The sequence below is a fragment of the Echinops telfairi genome, unplaced genomic scaffold, assembly GCF_000313985.2.
Source record: "Echinops telfairi isolate 266 unplaced genomic scaffold, ASM31398v2 ScPeMD7_3533;HRSCAF=4204_0, whole genome shotgun sequence".
Classification (NCBI taxonomy): Eukaryota; Metazoa; Chordata; class Mammalia; order Afrosoricida; family Tenrecidae; genus Echinops; species Echinops telfairi.
This window is the reverse complement of record NW_022107431.1, coordinates 47,695,591-47,718,427: the sequence shown is the minus strand read 5'-3', so window position 1 is coordinate 47,718,427 and position 22,837 is coordinate 47,695,591. Positions and strand designations below refer to the sequence as shown.

Genomic DNA, 22,837 nt, shown 5'->3' with positions numbered 1-22,837 from the left:
GCCCAAGATACATTTGTGAGCTCTACATAGGAAATACGCCTCTAGTGATGTACCTCTATCCATAACAGTGGGATGGGAAGAAACTGGTTTGCCAAACAGATTGCATTGGAGAGATGTTTATAGGGGAACAAAATCATAAACCTGACTTGAATGGTTTAAACATTGTTGATCCCCCATGATTTTTTCTAAAAATTCCCCATGTGATTCATGGTGTGCCTGATCTGGTTTTGGCATGTTCTCTGTTTTTTGTGTTTTGTTTGTTTATTTTGGGTTTTAGCTCTGATGTATTTTGTCATTGGGTGTGACTCTTGAATTTCTGTTATATGTTTTTCAGTATGTGAAACTCAGAATTGATGAACCTGTAGAGATAGCAAGTAGAATAAAGGTTTCTAGGGCAGTCAACTGGGGGCTGGTATAAAGAATCTTATGTCACAGAGTTCAAGAAGAAAAAGGATGTTTTGAAACTGATTGTGGCAGCGACTGGACAATACTACTTGATGTGATTGAACTATGGAAGTATATGATATCTGTCTTAACTCCCAATATGATGGTTTTTGAAAAACCGCAAAAAAACAACATCGCGAGAGTGGAACGGGACCTGGGAGCTTTCCTTTGTTGCGCATAGGGTCGCTATGAGCTGGAACCAACATCTAACAATAAACATGTTGACATTTTTGTGGTGCATTTGTCTGTTTTCTTTCATTAATCATACGTTTCATTCCCAAAAATCAAATAACTAAACATTTAAATAATTTAGTGTACCTTCATCCACTGATCTTTAACACAAGCATCATGATATGGTAAATTATTATAAAGATGCCTATATTTATATTTGAGTTATTTATTTCTTCTACTATAACACTTACACAGTCATAAAAGTTTTTGAAGCGAAATAATTGAAGTTTAACAAGAAAATAAAATAATCCTCAATGTTTAACTGATTCTAAATTTAAATGTAGATAATTAAAGAAATCCATAGTACAGAAATTGTTCTAAAAACATTCACAATTCATGCATCAAGCTTTCAATTTTTCCTATTACTATTACAATTTCACCTACTAAATCACCTTAATATTTTGCAATTCACAGAGCTCATCAAATGTATGCTCATTATTTAAATGTACTTATATTTTTCACTAATAGTGTCAATAAAGAACTGAGATTTTATCATTAACAATCACATGAAAGGTGTATATCAATATGAATATGAAAGCATGTTTTACAATTACTAGCTTTTATATGATTGTTTTGGACTCTGATTAAAATTCTATTCCTCCTTTACATCCCAGGTGAACTTCAGAGGAATATCTTTCATCTTCCTTTGGAAGATCCTGTCAAACATCTCACTCTGCTCCACAGTCAGGTAATGTTTCCAGTCTCCAATTGTACCTAGTGAGGTAAGCACACAAACAGTAGCCAGAGGAGACAAGGACATGATGAAGGCCAAGGTTCTCTCCCCACTTAACCTCTTCTCCAAATCAAGCTAAATATTTCCAGTAGGTTACCACAAGGCTTAACCCCTCAGCTCTCTTTATACATGAAATTAACTTAATAATGCTGCCAATGTGGTGACTATATAATCTATTTCTCTTTCTGTTAACCTTCCAACTGCTACCATTGAATCATAATAGTTCTTGAAAAGGAGAAACAAATCTTAAAATGTATTAAAGACTACATTTATTATATGGCAAGCAGTATACTGTATGGATGAATATATTATAAAGTTTGACAAAGAACTGTATAGTGAAGATATTTCTTCATCCTTACTGTTGACCCCCCAAAAATTGAAGTTCAAAATTTTCAAGTAATAAAGTCAAGGGCATAGAGGGTACTCAAAGTTGTCTGTGCTGAAGCTGTATAAAAATTTGAAGAAATTTTTAAACCAATTTTAAGAAATTACGACTTGTACCATAGCTCCTTCAATGACCACATTTAACTTTGAGCATAGTCTCATTGACATTTAGTAAATAGAAAACTCTTGTGGGAATGCAAGTTGCAACGTATCTGATTTAGTTGACTGTTGAGGAGTACGCTGAGAAACCCAAAGCATTTGCCTTAGCTGCTTTATGGTTAGGAGCCATTTCAGAGTCTCTTCTGACATCCACTCCAATCTTTTCATTCTTTGGCTTTTTAAATGACCTTTTGCATTCTTTATGGATGATGTTCTTGATGTCATTTCACAGCTCACCAAGTCTTCTGTCATTACTTTTCAATGCATCAAATTGTTCTTGAGATGGTTTCAAAATTCCGGTGGGATATACAGTGAACCCTCGCCACTTCGCGCTTCGACTTCTGCGGCTTCACTCTATCGCGGTTTTTGCATAACAGCGCACGCTCTGTCATTACTGCCACTGATTGGCTCATACTGTACACGCTTGATGCCATAAATAATATAATAAATAATAAATGATAATTGTAACGTCCAAAATGTTTTACTGTATTTTCCCTTTTTTGTTTAATAAATTGGGTAATACGAGTGTAATGGTGACTGAAGGGTGTTTTTTCATGTCCTCTATGCTCTAACTACGAAAATATTTGATTTACAAATAAGGAATCCTACTTCACGGAATTTCATTTATCACGGTAGGGTGTAGAACCGATTAACCGCGATAAACGAGGGTTCACTGTACTCAAGGTTGTATGTTGGCTCTTGTGGACTTGTTTTAACTTTGACTTTGACTTGAACTTATATGTGGTAAACTGAGAACTTGGATGAGTGTATTTGATCTTATTTCCATGCTCATAACCATGAGCATAGAAAACTAGCCCTATTTTGAGAAAGATCTTCATTATTCTGAGATAGAGATGTCTTCAAATATATACTTTGCATGTCAAATATGTGCACCCTGTAATTGCTTTCCATTAAGGGGTAGTTGAAAAGGAGCAACCATAAAATATGAATCATATCTTTGTCGGGCTGTTCATTATGCCTGAAGGTTTTCTGTATATAAGAGCAATCAGGTTCTACAACCCAACCCAGAGCAAAATATAGCAAACCCTCTTCTGATGTCTCTTGCTGATTCGAATTGTAGATTGTTCCCCTGGGAGGGCTCTGGGGCATTAGAGCTCAACTAGCACTAGGTCAAGATGATGACTCACTTCATTTTCTGTTTATTATGTGACATGCTTATGATATTAGCCATTAACTATGTAATAGGTTCACTGTATGACATTTATGCTTACTGAAAGATTTTAAGGCCCATCATATATACCTATTGGAAAATACACTCACTCTCTTGGTCCTGACATTGGATCAAGAAGCCCCTGTGCCCTGCTGTCTGTCTGTCTGCCTTATTTTCCCTAATCATAAATTCCCTCCTGAGAACATATTCTATTGTTGGGGACTTATACTCCAACACTTATATATAAGCAATTGATGGTCTGCTTCACAGGTGGCCCTTGGCCTCTTGTTGTTGTTGTTGTTCGGTGCCATGGAGTTGATTCTGACCCACAGAGAACCTACGCCCACTAGGGTGAAACACTGCCCAGTCCTGAGTCATCCTCACCCGTGTTCCTATGTTGAGCCCATTTCAAAGCTACAGTTTAAATTCATCTCGTGAGGGACCTCCTCTTTTCCACTGCCCCTCTACTTTGCCAACCATGGTATCCTTTTCCAAAGACTGATCTCTCCTGACCAGCTGCTGATATTGAGCTTCTCCATCATCTCTTACCACAGATGTATTCAATTTGATTTCTGTGTATTGCTTCTGGAGAAGTCCACAAATATAGTCACATTTTGTATTGTTGAAAAAAGTTATTTGTGAAGAAGTTATTAGTCTTGCAAAACACGATCATGCAGTCTCCAGCTTTGTTCCTATCCCCTAGGCCAGGTTTTCCAACTACTATGTTTCCTCTTTGATTCTGACTCACAGCAACCCCCAAACCAGAGGGGAACTGCGTCATTGTGTGGCCAATGATCTTCACAGTAGCAGAGCTCACCTTTCTCCCCTGTTGAGGCCAAAGCATGAGCCATTATGCAAATAGAGCTCCCTGATGAGAATGTTTACAGTGAAATCTTTGAACGTAAGAGGCAGTGGTTAGGAGGAATTTCTGAAACCTATAGATGCACACCTACAATTTATTGCTTGTTGTTGAATAATTGAGTTCAAAGCAAATTGGGTAACCAGATATCTTTCTACTTTTAATGATGAAAATATGAAGTAATTATTTAAGAAAAATAAATACATAACAGTAATCTACCAATCATATATATAGATGAGAAAAAAGATTTACCTTGTAGTATTTTCTGGGAAGTATAGGCAAACAGTTGGAGCTTATATATAATATATGCTCTATCATATTATATCTTATACTCTAAATGTTAAAAGCAAATTCACTGCCATCAACTTTAATGTTGACTCATAGTGACCTTGTAGGATAGAGTAATATTGCTCCTTGCATTTTCAAAATTCTAAGTCATAATTCTTAATGAGAGTAGAAAGCCCTTCCTTTCTTCCTTGGAGTAGCTGGTGGTTACACACACACACACACACACACACACACACACAACTTGATCACATATATACATTACCTTCACACAGACATTGCTAGCCAAATTCAAAATGTCAACATCTAGCCTAGAATCAGGTTTGGCAAACTGCAGCCCTCAATGGAGCCATATGCCGCTGTTTTGATATGTACATGGGATTCTGAAGAAAAATTGAAAATGAAAATAAAAATACTATAGTTTCGTTCACATTATTTTACATTTTCTCTCTTCATAAAAATGTATATATGGCTTGTGAATAATTTTTCAATTGTTGTGAGGGACAGGATTGGCTCTTCTTTTTCAAAGTTAACCAATCCCAGGTCTAGAAGGAAGAGAAGAAGTGTTGATTAGATAGACTGAAGTGTCAGGCTTTGCACTAAAACAGTGTTAAGGTTTCTGAAACACTCTTTAGAGCTATTTTTAGTTGTAAATTTAGATGGCTTTAAGAAACCAGCATCAATTAGAGAGGCATATTGGAAATACCTCTTAATCCCCCTGTGGGACAAGGAGTTAAGGGAACATTTTACATTTTGATGCTTTAAGTCCTGAGCATTACCTTTGCGTAGGAAACGAATATCATCTGTTCTTGACCCAATTTCTTCTTTTACAATTTTATTATAATTTGCTTGTGGATCAGATTTCATGTTTTGAAAAGTGGCTTTTCTCACAACATCATCCACAGCCTCGTCACTCAGTTCTTTCTCAAGAAAACTGCAGATTTTAAGCACACAACTTCTCAGATCCTAAAAGAAATGGTTGGTATGAGAAACTAGTCAGTTTATACATAAGTTAATGATCTAATTTTTTAAGTAACATTTTAAAATAATGTTTTTTAAAGTACAGAGCTTGGTCTTTTAAGTCTAAATTCGACAATAATATATTACTCTATTATTCCTCCTTTGAAAATGAGTGCTTTGGTTTTCAGTTTATTCAGTGCTTCGTCTTGTTTTAAGATAGGAGTGAGTGCTCATTTTCACTTGTTCAATAAGCCAACACTTTTGGAATTTGATGCATCACAAACTAGTAGAGATTTGAAAAGCTGAAGAGAACAATAAAATAATATCTGTATTTATGAAAAGCACAAAGTTTCATGGGGATGCTCATAAAGAGCACAATCAAAGTACAATGGTGAGCTTAATATAATACAATGTGAAATGGTAATAAAGAAAGAGAGCGGTGTTCGGTATGGATTACAAATTAAGGCAAGGAATCCTCACAACAGGACCAGTAGGTCATATCATGATAAATTGTGAAATGATTGAAGTAATCCAGGATTTTTCATCTTACTTAGATCACAATCAATGCTCGTGGAAGCAGCACTTAAGAAATCAAATGAGCAGTTGTCCCTTATCTGCTGCAGAGAGGCTAACACACTAAAATTTTGAATCCACAGCCTGAGATAGCCTGTGAGGCTTAGAAAGGAGAGTATTTCAGTTTTTGTAGAGGGAGTTGAGAGTTAGGCATCAAACTGTGTTTGGTCTACTGTAATCTCTCTGTGGGTTCTTTGTGAGTCAGACTCCCAGATAGATAACAAAGGGCAGAAAAACTGGACCTTAGAGAGGGACACTTGGTACCCCTTATCTGCTAGGAAGTTTGAAAGAACATTGGTGCCAGGTAGAATCACACACCTGCTGCTACTGTTGTTGGATCAGAAGATTAAGAGGTAAGGAGGCCAATATTGGGAGGCTGTGTGCTATAAACAGATTCACTGTAGTAGGGTTTGGTATAGACCTCCCACTTAGATTTTTGCCCACAGAGAAATTGGAGAACTTGCTGAAATGCTCTCAGTTTACCAAGTTGGCCCTGGGGCTCTGCTAATCCCTCACTATATCCACTGGGACAGTGTCTGCCACCCCTTCCAGCACCAAAGACCCAAGAGTTGTAGCATGGAATAATTTCCCCTGGCAGCTGTCTAAAGTTCATCATAATCCCAAGTTTATGGAGAGTCTCTGAGAACTAGCCACAAGAGTTCACATCGGAGTTCCCCTCATTGATATCCACCTCACTCCTGCACTCTTGGGCTTTGCATCTTCCCTCCCCAGCCAAGGAAAAGCGAAGAAAGACATTGGTCATCCACTTTCCTCCACTCCCCAGTTCTGTGCCTGCCAGTGTGGGTAACAATAGATAATTATTCACTCATTTTCAGCAAATGAAGAGCCCCTAGGATATTAACCTGTGATAATGTTGTTCGGGAGAGAACTGGGAGTGATACAGGAGTGCAGCCAGTGGGAGTTGATGGTGAGGAGAGGAGGGTTCAGATGCATTCGGCCCCAAACCCACTCATCTAATCTAGCCCTCCTTCCCTGGGGGACAATGCAGCACAGCCCCAATACTAGGGCACTCCAAAAACTCATTATAAAAAGAAAAAAAAATTTTTGAAAACACAGTTCCAGGCTGTGTTCCTTTGTGTAAATTTAAATATAAGCTGCCAGAAACCTGATCCTGGTCTAGGCAAGCAGAATTCTAATCTCCAGAGCACAGCCTGTGTTTTTTGACATAATAAAACAGGAAAATTCAGGGCTGAAAGCCACAGCCCAAGCCAAAAACTAGCTCTACCAGTTTTAGGCTCCACAGAGAGTCTTTAAAAAACTGCAAATGGTGGCCAGGCAGTCCAGAACAGGTCTGTGCCCACACTGCAGGCTTGCCCCAAGCTGGCTCAGTAGCATACCTACATACAATGGCCTCAGCCTACCCTCTGAGGCTCAGATTGGCTCTGGTCACTGAATTAGAATAGCACCTCACCTACACAGCATTCCAATCTACTGCCATGGTAGGCCACAGGTAGTCCCTGAAACCACTCTTACCAGTCACACAAAGAAAGAACTCAGGGCCCCTCAGTCTCACAAGAACATGGCACCCAATTCTTCCAAAATGACATGCAGACCTAAACATACTGCAACACCCTCAACAAGAAAATAAGAAAAACTAAACACAACAGCAGAAGGCATTGTAAACCTAACGACACGCATTGAAGAAACAGACGTTGATCTTCAACAAAAGAAATCTTCTGAATGCTGATTGGAGTAGTACAGGATGTGAGGGGAGCAGCACAGTACAAGGATGCAATGATCAAGGAGAGGAAGACTTGGTAGAGGAGCTGAGATCCAAGAGACACAAGGAAGAAGTCAGTACAAAATCATGTCCTATCTCTTGAAATTGTTTAATGTCAACCAACTCTTTTGGTACAATGCCTGTGGATTTCCACCTTTTATGATACTTTTTGCTATTTCCGGTGTAATTCAATTTTTTATCCACACAGTCCTTCAATATTACTAATCCTTACCTGAATTTCTTCCCCAGTTCCTTCAGCTTGAGAAAAGTCTTGTGATCTCTTTACTCTTGGTTTCTAACGTCAGGTTCTTGCTCATTTCGTTATTATAGCTTACCGTGTCTTCCACAGCCAGCCTTTGATGGGTTCAGTTTCGCAGTTTCACCTCATCATCCCCGCCCCCGCCCCCCCAGTGACTTTAGCATTTCTAAATTCAAAGCAAATTCCGGAGTCTTTATGACATGCATTTCAGTGTTTTCTTTCTTTTCCCATCTTTTCCATCTGACTATCTCCACGTCCAATGTCCTTGATGTAATCCAACATGTCCTTGATGTAATCCTACAACTCTTCTGGTTTTTGGTCATGAGAGTTTAATTCATTTGGGATGCCACAAAGGTGCACGTTGCTTCTCAGGGACATTTTCTAACTTATTCAAACCTCCTCATACTTCCATGACGGTCCCCTCCAGGCTTGGCCACCAACCTTGTTCCAGTTGATGACACAATTGCGCTCCATAGTTTCTCTCCAGAGGAGGCAATGGTATCACCATGACACTACTTTACTCCAAGGCACCATGGTTTATCATGGAATGAATTCACAGGTCTCTAGCAGGTCTGTTCTTCTTCATAGTTATCACTTCTCAACCAGTAATGAGAACACTCTTCTAAAGATATACATTTTATCACATTTCTATCCTTTTTATAACTCTTTAAGGACTCCTTATTATTCAAGAATGAAAATAACAACAATAGAAATTCACTAACATCATCGGTAAGCCTTGTACAATCTGGCTCCTATATCCTCTGTAGGTTCATGTTTCACCACTGCCACTTAGCTCTCTTAGTTCTTTCTTCAGGTCCTCAGAGCTTTTACGGTTTAAAAAAAGTTACACATTTCATTTTCTTCATTTGGACCACGTATCCAGTCTTCTTCCCTAGTTTAACTTGTAGTTCCAAAGTCACTTCTCCTCAGAAACACCCTGATCATCTTGGCTATGTTAGATCTCCTTGTTAACAGCTTATCTGCACTTGTACTTTATACCAATTATCAGGTTTTTACCTTATCTATACCAGGGGTCCTCAAACTATGGCCCACGGGCCACATGCGGCCCGCCGAGGACATTTATCCGGCCTGCCAGGTGTTTTTGCTCATTTTGCTTTTTAACTTCAAAATAAGCTATGTGTGGTGGGTCGGTGCACTCGGAGCTGTCCGAGTGTGCGGGCAGAAAGGAACCTGGTGGCACTATGTCTGTCTGCAGCTTCTCCGGGGTGAGGTTTTCCAGAATCACTTTGAACCAGCTGTCTAGGTGAGTGCCAAGTGCGGCTACGAGCTGTTCTGCCCCTGCTCCAAGTATGAGCACTTGTCGCTGTGGCCAGCCTTCACGGAGACCGGCCACGATGATAGCGTGGCCAAGCAGGCCGAGAGCAATCAGCCTGATGCCTTTAAGGTGTCCTGCGGTAAATGCGGCCATGTGCTTGGCCACAAGTTCCTCAATGATGGCCCCAAGCGGGGGCAGTACCGCTTCTGAATATTCAGCAGCTCCCTGAAGTTCATCCCTACAGGCAAAAAATCTGCCTCCCAGGGGAAGTAAGCCGGCAGCCCAACCCCAAGCAGCCACAGGGATTGGTCACCCCTAATTAGAACTACAGCCTACTGACCTTCAGGCAGGAAGGGCTGGATGGGGGACGGTGTTTCCTGAAGACCCTACCCCCTGCGCCAGGATGGGCCTGAGGGCTGGTTCATCTTGGCCTCCAGGCTCGAGGCTGGGACTGGTCTTAGGGTGTCTGTGACATAACACCTTGGCTTCTCTCCTCAGCCTGGCGGCCCCTCCCTGCCTACCCGGTCTCACCCCTATGAGCCCCAATTCCCAAAGAGGCTCCAGCCCTCACCAGGGCCCATGCTGACCCCCTAAGTTGTGTGAGCAGATGCAACCACTACAAGGCCATGTCCCAGTCGGTGGCTCCAGCCCAGTCCCTGCATGAATCGCTCTGGTCAAATCCTTCCAGGCTCACCAGGGCACTGATGGTCTGTGACCCGCTGGGGCATGCAAACCCACAGCAACAACCCCTGAGTTCCAGGTCTCCATCTGTGTGGGAGAACAGCCGCTGATCCAGGGTCTTCCTACCAGTCCCTGGTGGGGCCTGGGAGGTCGTCCCATAGTCTGTACCGCCAAGCCTGCCCCAGGAGAGTGCGTCCAGAGCTTCTGGTGGCAGCCCCACCCTCTCCAACCTCACCCTCTCCAACTTTCTGAACTGATCGGCTGGAAACTAATAAAGCAAGGAGACCCAGCAGGCCGCCGTGTCCATAACTGGGTCTGTCTCCACCCTTTTAAAAAATGTGCAGTGAGCATAGGAATATGTTCATAGTTGTTTTTTTTAAAACTATAGTCCGGCCCTCCAACGGTCTGAGGGACAGTAAATTGGCCCCCTGTTTAAAAAGTTTGAGGACCCCTTATCTATACTCTCGGAATGAATACAAATCTTACATGTAAACTATAAGCTCTGGAAATAAAGGATTCTTAAAAGAATATTCTCTTTAGAGTAGTTACATGCCTGTCCTATTGTAGGTGTACAATATTATAAAGTAAACTCATGAATAAAATTTGTTTTAAAATAGTAATCAGATCACAATGTAGAGTTTTGTCTTATTTAAACAATTCTTGAAAGTTATTTGAGTTGATAGTATTTAAACCTGATTTCACATAAAATCTACATTTCAAATTTCTCTATACAACAAGGAGGATATACATCATAGGACACACATTCTCATGTGGCAATAATCTGTCGCATCTTCGGAATGGCTTCTCATCCCAGTGCTCCACCTGCTCTCCTCCCTCATTGTCTATGTCCAGCTGTCTGGACCTTGGGTTTTGCCTTGATTGTTACACGTAGCTACATGAGACGGTAAAAGGCTGAGAACACTGAGAAGAGACCTGTCAGCAGTGCTAAGAGAGATACTAATTGAAGGATGAGCAGAAATTGTTTAGTTGGTAAGTGCAGGGAGTCAAGTCCAACTCATAGCATCCCTGTGTGCAACAGAACAAATCACCTCGGGTCCTGGACCATTCTCACAGTTGTTCTTGTGCCAACACAGCTTGGCAAGAGCCCTCCTGTGTGTCACTGCCCCTCTACTTTACCATGCATGACATCTTTCTCCAGGAACTAGTTTCTCCTGATTACATGCCCAAAGGATGTGAGACAATGTCTCACCATGTTTCCTCTAAAGACCATCTCGATTGTACTTCTTCCAAGACAGATTTATTAGTTCTATTGGCGGTTCATGGTACTTTCAACATTCTTGACTAGTCCCATGAGCCAAAGGCATCCATTCTTCTTTGGTCGTCCTTATTCAGTGTCCAACTTTCGCATGCAGATGAGACAACTGAAAACACCAGGACTTGGGTCAGGCACACCTTATTCTTCAAGTTACCAGAAAATTACAAGTCCCAAAATGAGTCTGAGCTGGAGCATGTAGTAAGATTCAGTGAGAACTCGGAGAACGTTGTTCACTGACACCAGAAGAAGAAGGCATTGTAGGGAAAGAACAGTCACAATCATATAACCCTCCGGTCCTACCTTCTTCATGTCTTCGTACCTCAGAAACAGAACATTGAAACTGTGTCTGTGCTCGTACCAGCCTCTGACGTGATCAAACCAAAGGCTTCCCACCACTGTGGGGAAAATTAATATTTAAAATAAGCAATTAATTGAGTTAATAATCAACATTAAAATGTAATGAGTGTAAAAGTTGTTGCATTTTTAAAATAATAAACTGTATTCTCTTTTCTGTCTTTCAGTGCTCAGAGAAAATATATTTCCTGTTACTGGATGTCTGTATTGCCTTCTTGGAAAATGGATAGTTCCATGCGGAACAGCCACATCATTTTAATAGGAATTTTCTTTATAGAAAGATACTTTCTGTACAAAGGAAAGCAGCAATGCAGGAATAAGAAGGTCACAGTTTTAACATTTATTTTCCTACTTCCTGTATCTTCAAATATGTTTTTATTTATCTCAATGTTCTCTATTCTATGATTTTGAACAGCAACTTTAGCTATCAACACTAAAAAGAAGACATAATATTCTAAACGAGTAAGATCTTGTTTTATGTTCTATGAGGTTTGTGCCCCAGTCTGTATTCTTCATTGGACTACAAACTGTCCCCATTAAATTAATTCTGACTCCTGGAAATTCACTTCTTGTCAGTGGAGTAGAATTATGCTCCCGAGGGTCTTTAGTGGCTAATATTGGGGAAGCAGGTTGGCAGGCACTTCTACAGAAGTGCCTCTGCATAGACTTGGACATCTAACTTTGGGGTTAGCAGCTGAGTGTGTTAACATTTGCATCATCCAGGGCATCCACTCTGGACCTAATTAATATCAATTGCTAGATGTTTGTGATTATTTTATAATATTACCAAAAGATTTCCTATAATATGTGCCTATGTGACCTTTACATTCCTGAAAGTGGTTCTTACATAAATTGATACTAATAGATCAGTATCATAAAATCATGCACAATAGTAATTACTCGTATGTAGTCTACCTTGAATTATCTTCCTTCTCTAACCACAATTATGTTTCTTAAACTTGAGAACTTGGCCAGAAGTCATCAGTACATCATAAACAAGTTGTTTGATTAATAAATAGTTACCTTTTCCATCAAGAAATCTTTTCATGAAGTGCTCTATACTATCTACATCTTCTAATGTAGCCAAAAGTTTTGTAAAGTGAAAATAGGAGACCAAAACATCCTTAGGATTTCTGTAGACATAAATAACCTACCAGGGGGGAGGGAGAGAGATAAATACTTTCAACAAACTTTGGTTATTTTTCCTAGATATTTACACATGCAAAATATATAATTACACAAATTCACAATAAATTATTCACTTAGCCTACTATTTATGGAAATTATTTAAATAGTTTTATTATTACAAAGAGTGCTCCAATAAATGATGTTATTCACATGACATTTCCTGTCTGTGCATGTGAGGAGGACACATTTCTACAAGTGGAGCTGTTCACTTGTCAGGCTTGCATATATTGCACATTGGTTTCCACAGGACCTGCCCCAATTCACCCTTCACCAGCAATATGTGACCTTTGACATCAAAACAAAGCAAGATTAGGGATAAATGAGGAAAGAGAAAACTATTTTGTCGATGGTTTTAGAGCAAATGATTATACAACTGGGGGTAAAAAACAACAGCAAATCTTTAATACTAAATGAATGATAAGGTCAAAGACTTAAATGTGAAAACAAAGTTTGCCACAGAAAATATTTGTTGAAGAGATATGTCTAGTTTCAGGAAGCTTTCTAAAACAAGAAAATTTTATTAAAAATAAAACTGAATTTACCTACAATAAAATTAGGAATTATGTTTATTAAAATTTACCTAGAAAACTTATAAAAACAATGAAATATGAGGGAAGCAATATATATTTGAGCAATGCACAATAGTCAGAAGAAATAATTAGGCAAAAAAAGACATGATAAATGGTTAATCTTATTATTGATTAGGGAAAAGAAAATTAAGATCCATTTGAGATATCACAGAATCAAATTTACCAAAACTTAAAAGTATGCCAAGGGTAAGTACGAGGGACTATGAATCAATTTAAATTAATAAGACTATCTTCTTTAAAAAAGAAAGCATCATGTTAATAAGTTGAATATTCCTATATTTATTGCTTTGCAATTTTATTCAGGGTGAATAACCTAGGGGAACTCATGCAGATATGCACCATGGGTGAGTTCATGAATATTAATAACAGAGTGTGTCAAAATAAAGACACTAGTCTATCCCAATTATGTAGTGCAGGGCATGTATCACTCACTCACTGACTGCTATCATGTCAGTTCTGACTCCTGGCTCCCTGAAGGACAGGATAGAACTGCCCCTGTGGGTTCCTGAGACAGTAACTTATGGAGATGTGGCTCCTGGTTTTGACCTGCTGACCATTAGGATGGCAGCCCAACATGTAACCACTATGCCAACAGGACACCTAAGGATGAGCTTAGAGAGAGGCATACTCATACAATTAAAAATAAACTTAGAGCAATGAAAATCACATTTAAATTTAAGAATGAATAAAAGAATACAACAAAAATTTAGGCAAAATGAAGATAACTGTTAATTAAAAACTTTTTTCTTTTATTATTATTTTTTTAATATATCATTTTATTGGGGGCTCTTATGGCTCTTATAACACTCCATACATTAATTGTACCAAGCACATTTGTACATATGTTGCCATCATCACTTCTAAAACATTTCCTTTCTACTTGAACCCTTGGTATCGGGTCATTTTTTCACCCCTTGCCTCCCAAGAAACTTTATATTTCTTTCCTGACTTGCTAAAGACAAAATGGTGCATAAGCAAACATGGTGAAGAAAGCTAATGGTGCTCGGCTATCAAAAGATATAACGTCTGGGACCTTAAAGTCTTGAAGATAAACAAGTAGCCATGTAGCTCATAATCAGCAAAGCCCACATGGAAGAAGCCCACCAGCCTATGTGATCATGAGGTGTCGAAGGGATCAGGTATCAGGCATCAAAGACCCAGAACAAAAAATCATATCTATGTGAATGAGAAGAGCACAGTAGAGACCCAAGGCCCATCTGTACACAATTGGACATCTCCTTACAGAAGGGTCACAAGGAAGAGACTAGATAGTCAGAGTGCAGTACAGCACTGATGAAGTATACAGTGTTCCTCTAGTTGTTTAATGCTTTCTCCCCACACTATCATGACCTCAATTCTACCTTGCAAATCTGGCTAGACCAGAGCATGTACACTGGTACAGATGAGAGGTCGTAACACTGAGAATCCAGGACAGATAAACCCCTCAGGACTAATAATGAGAATAGAGATACCAGGAGCGTAAGGGGAAGTTCAGGGGAGAAAGGGGGAACCGATTACAATGATCTACATATACCCCCTTCCTAGGGGAACGGACAATAGAAAAGTGGGTGAAGGAAGACAGCGGTTAGTGTAAGCCATGGGAAATTATTTTTTAAAATAAATTATCAAGGGTTTGTGAGGGAGGGAGGGTGGGAGAGGGGAGAAACGAGGAGCTGATATCAAGGGTTGAAGCAGAAAGAAAATGTTTTGAAAATGAAAATGGCAACATATGTACCAACGTGCTTGACACAATGGATGGATGTGTAGATTTTGATAAGAGCTGTAAGAGCCCCCAATAAAATGATTTTTCAAAAAAAGAAGAAAGAATTAATATATTTTCAGCATTACAAATAAAAGAAAATGATCAAATCAAGAATTAGAAAATATTCATCATACAATGACAGAATATATTTTCATTTGTTTCAATAATTTTTAAAATTTAGATGAAATGTTATAACTTGTTTTGAAAATATGAATAATGCTGATTTAGGAAAAAGAAGCTAACTCTGATATTGAAGCCAAGCAGAGATAGAACAATCATAGAAAATCAGAGATCGATTTTTAAAAGTAATTAATGATAAAAAACTGAGTGGAAAATTTTTAAAAAGGGTCCTCCATCAGTATGTTAAAAAAAATACTGTTCTATGAACAAGCACAGGCGGACGGTGAGGCCATCTGCTCTCACAAAGATGGACAGCCTCAGAAGCCGGTCAGAGGTCACTGCGACTCAGAATCAATCTCTGACAGTGGTTTACTTCTCTGTTTCTGTAAGCAAGTAGGGTTTATTCCAGAACTGAGGCATTTCTAAGTTAATCAATTAATTATATTGTACTATATATTGAAAAAGGAAAAAGAAGACCTCTTCAGTGTTATCCCACCCAATGCATATAATATAATTACTTTTCTGTGAATACACAAATGTAAAATTAAAGCTTCAAGTAAATTAAGAACAAAATACATTTGACTATGTTCCCGAGTTATCCCTAGTAGAATAAAAACGAAAGACCTAATTTACTGAAAATTCTGGAGAATCCATAAAAGAGAAGGATATCTGTCATAATATTTTAGCCCTACACATTTTGCCTAGTGACATAGAAAAGAAGGAAAATATTGAAAACAATTAAAAATTAGACATATTATCAGTTAAGATGATAAACTAATTATACTAAACAGAAAAAAGAAAAGAATAATAAAGTCAAGAAAATATATTTAAGAGTACGGAAATAGTAAACTAATGTTTTTGCTACAAAAAGATATATTTAAACAGAAAGTTCATAGTATAAAAAATTTATACTCATAAAGCTATAAAAATGTAAGCAAGTGTACTGAGAATTGGTTCAATAAAAAAAAGAATGTCTAAAGTGATCAGGAAGATCAATATTAAACACATTTAGAGGCTATAAAAGTCGGCCTAATCAAGAACCTTAGAACGGTACTGGATAGAACGTTGGAATATTGCACTGTCAACCATTGTCCCATAGTTAGTCTACACATTTAGTAACTTCCAATTGGCATCTAAAATCATTAAGGGATCAAATTATTTTAAAAATTGTTGTAAGATTTACTTTATCAGAGTGGACGTTTTCATATTTGTAATATTTAGAGCAGTAAAAAACTGGCACAGATGAATGATCTATTAATAGTTGGAAGAAAGAATGCAGAATCAGAAAAGAATATTTAGCATATCAAAATATAGAGTCCAAATATTTGGGAAAGGATATTCTTTAATAGATAATGTTGAATAAATGAACTAACTTGTTGGACAAATATAACAAAATATTCATACCTCATAGGACATGTAATTTTAGGTATAGTCTATAACCAAATATTAATCTATAGCCAAAATAAAAGGTAGACACTAATTAGATAAAAAGCCTAAAGAGTATTTACACAATCTTGTGGCGGAAGAATATCTTAGCAAGACACTAAATATAGAAGTTATAAAGGAAAGACTAATGAACTGGTTATTTAAAATAAAAGGCTTTCAACAATGTTTAAAGATAAACGATTTCTTGGGAATATATTTCTTCTATACAAATGCTTTCACTCCTTGCCACAATGTTAATTCTTACTGTGGGTGCCCATGTGTTTTATCTCTACAGAGTAAAACTGCTCTATGGAGTTTTCTTGGCTGTATGCTTTACAGAAGTGTATCACTAGGACTTACATCCTTGGTGCTAATAAGTAGATCTGAACCACCAAAGTGAAGATTAGCAGCCAACCTACAGTTTACAGATCAGGCATCAACCATTTATACCTCTCAGGGATTGTAAGTACATCAGACAACCGCTAAACAAACGAAAGGAAAACAAACAAAAGAAAAATGCACAAAACTGTAAAAAGATACTTAAAAGCCTAAGAGTATATTAAAAAGATGTTCAATTATTGGAAATTATAAGCAATTCAAGTCAGGAGCTTTGCTTCTTTTTTTGTGTGTGCAGCATTAGCCAAAACGATCATTTCAATGGTGAGAAAGAAGCACTCGTATGTGGAAAACAATATTCTTGAATGCTGTTTGAAGAAGTAGAAGTTGGTGGTTCATAAAAAGCAAGTTGATAATACATTAACAAGTAAAGTACTTATATTTCACCTTTAGGAAAATATTTTACTAGACTAGAAAAGTACAAAGATCTAGAGGAATATTTATTACAATATAGCATATAAAATGTATTTGCTGTAACCTAGCAGTCCATGAATGCTTTACTAGTAGCTCACAATGAAATTTTATCAAGCCATTAAAGTAAATGGAGTTTTAAGAGCTGACATGAAAGTTATTTATCTACATAATTCATGTAAACATGCATGGTAATCCAAGGTATGTTTTTCTGTGTAATACTCTATTTGGTAGTTATACAATCGTTTGTCAATTTGAGAGGATTAAGAGTGAATGGGTGAAGTTTAGCCTGTCAATCAGGTCATAGCCAATGAGGCCTCTGTGTGGGCATGGCCTTCTCCTGAGGTTTCTGGGAACTCTGGTATTCCTCCTTGGAGGCGGGATATACTCTCTTGCTCTGCTCACTGTCTGGGAGACATTGCTGCTGTCAAGGCACATGGAACTACATTAGTGGCCTGAACTGGAGGAGCCACGTGGAGACCCCTGCCAGTGCTGAGATGTTTACAATGCCACTGGATCCCCAAGACTTCCCACTCACTGGCGTGTGATTGTCCTCCATTTGGCATCATTGCATGTGTTTCATGAGTCTGAAGAGGAATCTATATATTGTTATCAGACATATGGGCTAATATCAGACTTATGCACTTGATCTGGACTGGGCTGGGATGTTTTCTCAATATTCAAGTGCTCTTGTATCTAAAGCTCTTTCATATACAAATATGAGCCTCCCTAGGTTTGTTTCTCTAGTCTCCCCAGACTAACACACTCTATATATTTGTTAAACATATAAGATAAAATATTTGCAATAAAATAACTAAAACATTTGAAAGAAAGTGGATGAACAAGGCCAGAGAACAAGACACGTCTAGGGGGGAAAGTCTATAGGAAATTTCTACGACATACTTTACTTTTGTTGTTCCTGAGGCCCTTTGGAACTAAATAATACGGAAGGTGGGAGGCGAAGAGGCGAGGAGACGGGCGCACGGAATGGTCAACTTTCCTAATATTGTACTCCAGAAATGGGGCTCTATCCATTGAATCCATATGTGAGGTTCTGTTACGGTGACCTTCGTAATAAATCAAGCTTAGTATCTGTTGAGTCCAGATTGTACCTGTAAGAATACATAATCTTGTTTCAAATACAAATTGACTCATAACAGCAAATGTAGTCATCATGCTCTTCATCTTCCCACTGCCCCTTTTGATTTGAGCTTGCTGTTCTAGGCACAGCGCCATGAACAGACGTAAAATTATCCTGAAGGTTAATCATTTCAGCTTTATTTCTTCATCCACTTCCACCACTGTCAAACTTTAGGCCAAGCCTTGCAATTTTTTCCCTGTAAGTAAATGTGCGCATGAATAAAGGTGTTTTTAGCACCTTCTGTGATCCACCAGGATCATTCTCAACCACATGTTATATTGACAGTCCTGAAAGACTTAAAAATAAAAACAAGGAGGTGGGGGTGGGCGGGGAGGGGACACAAGGTCTCATTGCTGTGACAGGTCATCATTGTCAAAGGCCTTTTTTTTTTTGAGACATCAGTGGTGGATTCTATGCATCGTGTAATATGGAATGACACCTGTTGGAAAATTAAATGCCGTGGAGATAATATTAATAAATAAAGCATTCACAATCTAGAAAGAAAAAAATTTTGGACTGAGATACAGGTCTGCATTGTTTAACAACAATTTGGACAATTTCCAACTACTTACATATGTCCATGGTCTCACCGGGCTTTTTGTGGTTATTGTTTTTCAGGGTAATCAGTCTTCTCTTGTTTATTATTCCCCTCTAATGGTTATAAAAACCCAAACCTGGAGCCTCGCAGCACTGGATCTTAGATGGGATACAGGTTGTTGAAAAGAGAACATGGCTTTGTGCTCTGTTTCTGGCTTTGTGAAGTGGGCATGCAGTGTGGCTATGGGCACATGGCTACACTTGACACTCAAGTGGGACGTGGTGTTCTCTGCTCCCTCCATACTGGCTTCCTCTTGCTCTACTACAGGAAGAACCTCTCAACCACCAGTGCTGCCATTGTCCAGGCCCCAGACTTCACCAGCAGCTCCAGCGGCACCAGCAGTTTCAGCAGCGGCAACAAGGAAATCCAGAAGCAGGATCTATTCGAACTGTAATATAGCCTGCATACAATCTCCATCTCACATAATGTCCTCTATCATAGAACATACTGTGGAAATTAAGTGACATGTGCTTGTACTTCCAAGCAGAAGGTATACTTTAAAATGAATTGATCAGTCTAGGACTACAAAAGAACCCTTCACCCAAAATCCCTATCCAACAACATCAATAGTTTAAGCCAAGACTTGCTGCGATCCACATACAGCGTGTATATCACATGCTAAGGAATCATCCTGTACCCACCCCCATATTGCGGGACGCACTGAAGTAAGAAATTAAGGACAAGGATGATGACCTCAACTTGAACAGAGTCCCGTTCCTCTTCACATAAAGCTCTGACTCAGCCCTAAAAAAGAGCGGCAGAAAGAGCACGTGCCCTTTCATCTACGCCCCAGGGAAAGTGACAGGGAAAAGGCTGGATGGATAAATTCGATGAAACACCAACAATATGTGCTTCAAAGCGCCCTTTACTCTCCTGCTAAGAGCTATCTCACTTTCCTCAAAGTGAAATGTCCTTTTGTAAGGACACAATGACACCCAGAATGCTCTTTAGAGGAAGGACAGAGAAACTACATCTCATAAACTTTTCACATGTTGTCAGGAGACTCCTGTGCCTGGAAAAGGACATCATGCCTGATAAAGAAGAGGGGCAGCAAAAACATGGAAGGAAGGCCCTTGAATTCACATAGTCGCTGCAACAATAGGCCCAAACTTAAGACCAACTGTGAGAACGGTCCAGGACCTCTGTTTGGTTTTGCAAACATGGGGTTGCTATGAGTCAGAAAGGGCTTGGCAGCATCTAAGAACAACTATGCCAATGATGCAATTTACTCCCCCACCCCCCACTTTTGTCTAGGGTCTGATTTTAAATGTAATATTCCCTCTTGAATATGATGTTTACTATAGTCTTTTGGTAGATTCCTTTAGCAGATTAATAAAAACCTTACTTTTCCCTCATTTGCTAATAGTGTCCATTCTGAATAAATGCTGGATATTATTCAATGACTTTTCTGAGGGATTTCTTCTGTTGTCTAGTAATGCAGGTCAACTATAATAATAGATTTAAAGTTGTCCAACCAATCTTGACTCCTGAAATAAATGTAATGTTTCCAGATTATTTTTCCAAATAAAATAAATGTTTCCAGATTATTTTTCATGGTTATATTTGGTTTGCATTAGGGGTTAGAATTTTTGCTCCTATGTTCATAGATATACCACCAAAGTTCTGAGATGCAAAATATTACAGATATCATTGCTTAATTGACTTATCTACATTATAGATTAGAAATAATTTATGGTGGATCTTGAAATACTCAATATTCTTCCCTTCAAGGTGAACAAGAATCCTTCAGGGTGGAAGAAGCATTGGGTGGGATGGCCCAAACACTTGAACCTGATTTTGGATGCCCTATTCTTCTGCAGACTATAGTGCTTTAACTAAAATTAAGCAAAATTGGTTGCCAGAGACATTAAATAGTGGAAAAAAATAAAAGAACTTCAGTTTTGTTAGATGGAATCATCTACCCCCAGAATTTTACATGATGAAAGAATCTAAGGATAAAGCAAAAGCGTTTCTAAATGAACATGTGATGAACTTCAAAGTAGAAGATAGAGAATAACTGGAGAATTTCTATGAGGAATAGTTTCTATGGTACTAATTCAAACTTTCATATAACCCTGAGAGGCATTAGCTACTCAATAGAACATTGCTTCAATGCCACCATATGTTCTATGTTCTGGAAAGTACAATTTTAAACTAAGCATTGGTAATTCAAGGGCAATTTCTTTTACTTCAAAATAATGTCCTTACTATTGATAAATGTTAAAAATTACAAGTAAAAATGCATTAGGAATTATTATTACCATCAAATGTAAACAAACAAATATGTATTAATACACTGCCACCAATTCAATTCCAACTCATAATGGTCCTATAGGATAGTATTGAGTAGAACTGCTCCTTAGACTTCCTGAGGCTAAATCTTTATGGATGCGAAGAGTCCCATTTCTCTCTGTGGAGTAGCTGGGAGGGTTAATGTTCTGTTAATGAAAACTTGTTCATCTCTGAAATATGTTTTCTCCCATGTCAACATGTTATCACCTTGCAAGTAATTGTTCTTAACTCAATATTTGATTTCTTTATAGTTTTCATCAAAGATGCCATCATTTCCATTGTAAATGTACTCACAGCATATATATTTGCGCTTCATGTAAGTTTTTTCTGTTCCTGCATGATGTCCAATATGTGCATACTCGTGTGAAGAAACCAGAGTAACGACGGGTAACAGAGGACCCAGCCCTGCACTCACCAGATTTGGGATATGTGACTATGACGACATCTTCATCTCTAATTTCCAAATCATCTAGACTTTCTACTTGGTCCATATCAGTCAAAGCACGCTCAAAATTATAGCCTTTAAAGGGGAGTAAATATGTGTCCTCATCCATTATTAATCACCTACAAATAAAAACATGACATTATTTTCAAGTTCATAGTATTTTATAAAAAATAACTTAAAGATATTGGATACTTAATATAATCTGGGCAACATTTAAGTGTCGTATATCTTTTAAACTCATTTATCATGGTAAACATTTCACAAATATCGAGTCATTTAATCTTTATAATAACCCAATATAGTAGGCATTGTTATTATTACTATTTTAAAAACGAGAAAACCAAGATTCTTAAGAGTTTTAACAGTGTTCCCTAAACTCACCTGAATGAGGTACTATCATCATTTCAAACATATAGTTGAAGGAAATTAATTAAATTTCTCAGAGTTACCCAGCAAGCAGAACACAAAATTAAGATTTGATAAAAGCCTTCTGGATACAGAGTGTTTAATTCCAATCACTATATAGTTTATTAATATTTTATGGTGTTTATTTTCCATTTTCATTGTTGTAGCAATAGGAAATTCAATATACTTTTAGTAAATATATTTTTAATTATTTGTTTTTTCCAGAGCATGAATAATCTGCTGTCTCTGAAAGATGCTTCTGAGACATTATGTCTCTTGATATGTGTGTTAGGTCCGGGTGACTAGAGAAAAAAATCCAGTGACACTCAAAATGTGAAGAAAGAGCTTTACATCAAGAAATAATGTATATCAGGAAAACATCCCAGCCCACTCCAATTCAAGTCCAGTAAGTTCAATACTAGTCTTTAAGTCCCTCTGCAGATTCACAAAGCTACATGTAATGATGCAGAATGTGGGAATATCACTGGTTGGTGGGTACAAAGTCTATCCCCATACATCCCCATTTTGGGTATCCAATTTCTATACTTCCCTTTCTATCAACCCAGTGCTCTGAGGAGACAACTATGTTCTTTGAGGTGAAGAATCTTCATTCTAGCTGGAACCTTGAGAGTTCACATCTATAAGCAAAGTCAAATCAGGACAGGTCATCTATAAATT

General features: G+C 38.2%; 1 protein-coding gene across 1 annotated transcript; it reads right to left on the bottom strand.

The window, feature by feature from the left end:
• Positions 1–1,267: 1,267 nt before the first annotated feature.
• Positions 1,268–18,313, bottom strand: LOC101640259 (amine sulfotransferase-like). Its single transcript, XM_004702018.2, has 5 exons — positions 18,182–18,313; positions 12,410–12,536; positions 11,333–11,427; positions 5,046–5,232; positions 1,268–1,389 (listed from the first exon to the last, which is right to left on the bottom strand). Exons 1-5 carry the CDS (start codon positions 18,311–18,313, stop codon positions 1,268–1,270), a joined length of 663 nt encoding a protein of 220 aa, XP_004702075.2.
• Positions 18,314–22,837: the final 4,524 nt, after the last annotated feature.

Excerpts from the sequence above, each read along its gene's own strand:
- LOC101640259 (XM_004702018.2), bottom strand. The coding sequence starts at position 18,313 with ATGGATAGAGCCCCATTTCTGGAGTACAATATTAGGAAAGTTGACCAT. Across the intron at positions 12,537-18,181 it reads TCAGGAACAACAAAAGTAAA|GTTATTTATGTCTACAGAAA; the intron begins GTATGTCGTAGA and ends CCCCCCTGGTAG. Across the intron at positions 11,428-12,409 it reads AAGATTTCTTGATGGAAAAG|TGGTGGGAAGCCTTTGGTTT; the intron begins GTAACTATTTAT and ends TTTTCCCCACAG.